The sequence below is a fragment of the Pyrus communis genome, chromosome 17 (genome assembly GCF_041283825.1).
Source record: "Pyrus communis isolate YQ-2024b chromosome 17, ASM4128382v1, whole genome shotgun sequence".
Lineage (NCBI taxonomy): Eukaryota > Viridiplantae > Streptophyta > Magnoliopsida > Rosales > Rosaceae > Pyrus > Pyrus communis.
In genome coordinates, this window is record NC_142581.1 from 21801657 (window position 1) to 21805562 (window position 3906).

General features: G+C 35.1%; 1 protein-coding gene across 1 annotated transcript; it reads left to right on the forward strand.

Annotated features, from left to right (window-relative positions):
- Positions 1–644: 644 nt before the first annotated feature.
- On the forward strand, positions 645–3226 carry LOC137707607 (uncharacterized protein At2g34160). Its single transcript, XM_068446514.2, has 5 exons — positions 645–870; positions 1040–1088; positions 2048–2110; positions 2197–2261; positions 2972–3226. Exons 1-5 carry the CDS (start codon positions 748–750, stop codon positions 3065–3067), a joined length of 396 nt encoding a protein of 131 aa, XP_068302615.2. The 5' UTR covers positions 645–747; the 3' UTR covers positions 3068–3226.
- Positions 3227–3906: the final 680 nt, after the last annotated feature.

Below are 3906 nucleotides of genomic sequence, written 5' to 3' on the forward strand. Positions count from 1 at the left end.
AAAACCGAATCCCGTACCGAAAATTTCGGTTTGGTTCGGGATGACATACCGATAATTTTGGGAATTTTGGTTTGGGATCGGGATTTTTTCAGTTTGGTTTGGGATTTTTGGGATTTTATTCCAGCCCTACTTGGTAAGAAGAACAAAGTGTTAAAAAATATGAGAAATTTTTTGTGGTAAGCAATGTGGGACAATGAGATAGAGTGAAGTTTCTACTTAAAAACTTCAACAATGAGAAGGTCGAAATAAAAAGGTAAGTCATAAAGTTGTAAACATTTCTAAATATATTTTCGAGTACTTTTTGTGCATTAATGTTATTGCATGATGATATTGTAAGAAATGCGGTTTTATTTTCTATTGTTAGTGTGAAACAATGAGTCATATAAATTTGGCATGGCAAAGTATTTCCATTTATAAGTGAGAGATTTTAGGTTCGATTCTAGTTAAAAACGAATTTGAACCATATTATTGCTAACACATTGTAAGATTAAGCTCAACCTGTCTTTTCCTTAATAGATAATATCGTTTGTTAAAAAAAAAAAAAAAAAAAATTATTAATAGCACGGATGCTTGCACCCTTATCTCTTCGGACCGTGTACAGTTTGGTCCATTTAGGCCCATATATAAGAGAAACCCAAACAAAACTTATTAAGAGAAAACAATTGTAGAAAGAGAGGCCGGAGATAGAGAGAGTAGTCAGAAGGGGATTTAGGGTTAGGGTTTTTTGAAGCTGTTCACTCAGTTGCGATGGAGGAGATAACTGAAGGCGTGAACAATATCACTGTCAATGCCTCCGATTCGCACAAGAAGAACCGAATTCAGGTATCGAATACCAAGAAGCCACTATTCTTCTATGTAAATCTTGCCAAGGTAAACCCTATTCTCTACCCTGTTCGTAATTCTCTGCTTATGTACGGATATTTACATACGAATACATACATCTATGTATACATATGCTTGTATGGCTAATTTGCTTTCTGGAATCATAGTTCATTTATTTCTATAAATCATATGCTTATGGCACTTTATTGATTTGCAGAGGTATATGCAACAGTACAATGAGGTGGAGCTCTCTGCTTTGGGAATGGGTATGACATTTCAGCTGTTTCCATCTCGTTATGCTGTTGAACTTATAACTCTATTTGTGTCGATATCTGTGTGTTGTGTGATGTATCAATGTACTGGCTGTGGACGTTACTCTGAAATCAAGGAAACATTCAGGTTCCTAATCAAGTTGTGGAAAATAACTGGAATGTAGCCTAATTTGTTTGTATAAGTGTTGGTTGGGTTCACTCCATTTGACAAGTTGAGCTATTAGTTTCTGCACAATCCAACATTATTTGCTTTTTTTTTTTTTTTGTCTGGTTAAGGTGGAAAGAGAATGTTTATTAATTTGTTGAGCCATTCTGTCAGTAATAACCTTCTTTCAAGTAGCGAGAAGTTGAATAGAAACATTGGAGTGTTTGATATTCCTTAGACTACTCTTTCAGATTGTACATGCTCGAATACACAAGGTTGAAGGAATTCTTTCCTTTGAGGTGGAGCTTATATTTCACTAGATGTCTTTATCTGGAAAAGTAGTCTTTTGGCTCCTTCCAGTTTGGTGGTTGCTTATGCTTTGGTTTCCTTGCTCATGTTTATACCATGGTTATCAAGGAAATAACTCTTTACCATTTCAACATATACTTAGAAACAGAACTACTTCTGATTGGGACCTAGACAACGCTTCTGGTAAATCTATTTAGTTGGTAGTTGCAAGGGAAAAATGGAAGTGTTTAGTGAACAAGTTATCTGAAGTAAAGCTATGCCAACTAGAATGGTTACTTCTAAGTTAGAGTTTATGTTGCAGAATGTGATTTCCAACTCCCCTACCCACTCCCGAAACAGGGGATTATGAATCCGGCCAAATGTTGCATTCCCAGCCCATTATTTTGCAATATTTGGAACGGAGATGTTTTTATCATGGATGTTGGAGTTCTTGACTAAAGATTTGATTTGTTTAGTATTAATGCTGATGCAAGGACTAATTTCTCATGTACCATTGCAGCTATTGCCACAGTTGTCACAATCGCAGAAATTCTGAAAAACAATGGACTGGCTGTTGAGAAGAGTGAGACTTCTATTTTCCTTTTCCACCTTTCAGAAAAGAAACTATCAAATTATTAAATTTACTTATATTATGGAATGTAAATGCAGAAATCATGACATCGACTGTTGACATAAAGGATGATTCTAGGGGAAGACCGGTGCAAAAGGCCAAGGTATGTCAATATGATATTTAGAATGAGTTTTGAATCCCATTTGAAACATGTCTATTTCGATCTTCTTAAAGAATAAGTCAGATGTATAGCAGTGAAAGAATGGAGTGTTGAGTGGAGAGATCCTTTTGCACTTATTGTTGCCCCTTTGGATTTGTTTTTCATAAACATCAGTGTGCACTTATATTGTTGGGCTATCTGTCATGTTAAAGTTGTTATCTGTACATGCCAGACTGTATTGGTTTTTAGAACGGCAGATATGTGGCATGAACGGCAAAATTATGCGGCTCATAAGTTGATGCACTTTTTTGGTGATTGCTAATTTGAATAAGGAATGTTTACTGTGTAATCGATCATGTATTTATCTGTTGGCAGTGTGCCATTGTGTGAGATTTAAGGGAAAAACTTGTCCATTCTACGTGTATTTTGAGTTTCATTCTACCAATAGGGATATCATTTCATATCTTCTGTCTGGTTATTTGCAGTTATTTATGACCTTATAGCAAAAACCTTTTTATCAAATTGTATCTTGGTATCTATTTAGTATAGGACCTATAGTTTGTTTTCTGACTTCTTCAGAAGAGTAGTACCTTATTTGTGAGGGCTTCTAGATCAAGTCGTAGAGCACTTTACGGTCACATTCATGACAAGAGATTGGAGTTCTTCCTGTCCCCTACCAAGTATTCCATATTGATTTATTCTTTTGGTTTTAGATTGAGATAGTACTTGGGAAGTCGGAAGACTTTGATGACTTGATGGCCGCTGCAGCTGAGGAGAGGTTGATTGCAGCTGCGGAGGAGCAAAGCTGAAAAAGGTTCCTTGTTCGGGGCTTCGCTTACAGTGTGTTTGGCTTGAATTATGTACTCTAAAGTTGGTTCTGGAAATAAATTTTGTTTAAGTATATTATTCAAGCATAGAATATGTTATGGAAAAGGCATTTTCTATATGCTATAACCTCTTTTCGTCGATATTTGTTCGTTTGATTGCTTTATATCTGTAGGCTAAGCTGCTCGTTAATGAGATTAGTATTTTTAAAAGTCTAATCAAAGACGCATAAGCAAGCTAGAATAACTGCATTAACAGGTAATCTTTGATTTACTTGCATTTCGGTTGGGTTGATTTAAATGCATTTCCTGGGGTGGCCAAGAAAATCGGCTTGCGGACCAAACTGGCTTAAAAAAATTTTGGTTTTAGTAAAATAAATGCATGTTTTATGATCAATCAATTTTTTGGTCAGAAATTATGATCCATCTGAATTACATGAATTGTTGCATGAGTCGAGCAATTTATGCCTCCTAATAAAGTTTTAAAAGGCGCTAGACACTCGTCAGGCTGGGGTCTAGGGCTTACTAGGGCTTAGGTGGGAATTTAGGTGGATTTAAATAATTTTATTATAAATTATATAAATTAATTAAATTTACTACATAATATATAAAAACATTGAATAATATGTTAGTTTTTAAAAAGAGTAATATGCACGTAATTGACGGTCCAACGCTTAGGCGCCACCTAGATTGATTTTTAGAACATTGCTTGCAAATGTTTAATGGACAACAACAATTGGTGTTCTATGTACAAGGGATAATATTATTTTTTTAGAAAAAAAAAAATTAGGATCTCATCCCTTGTTTACAGTGTTCTTTAACTC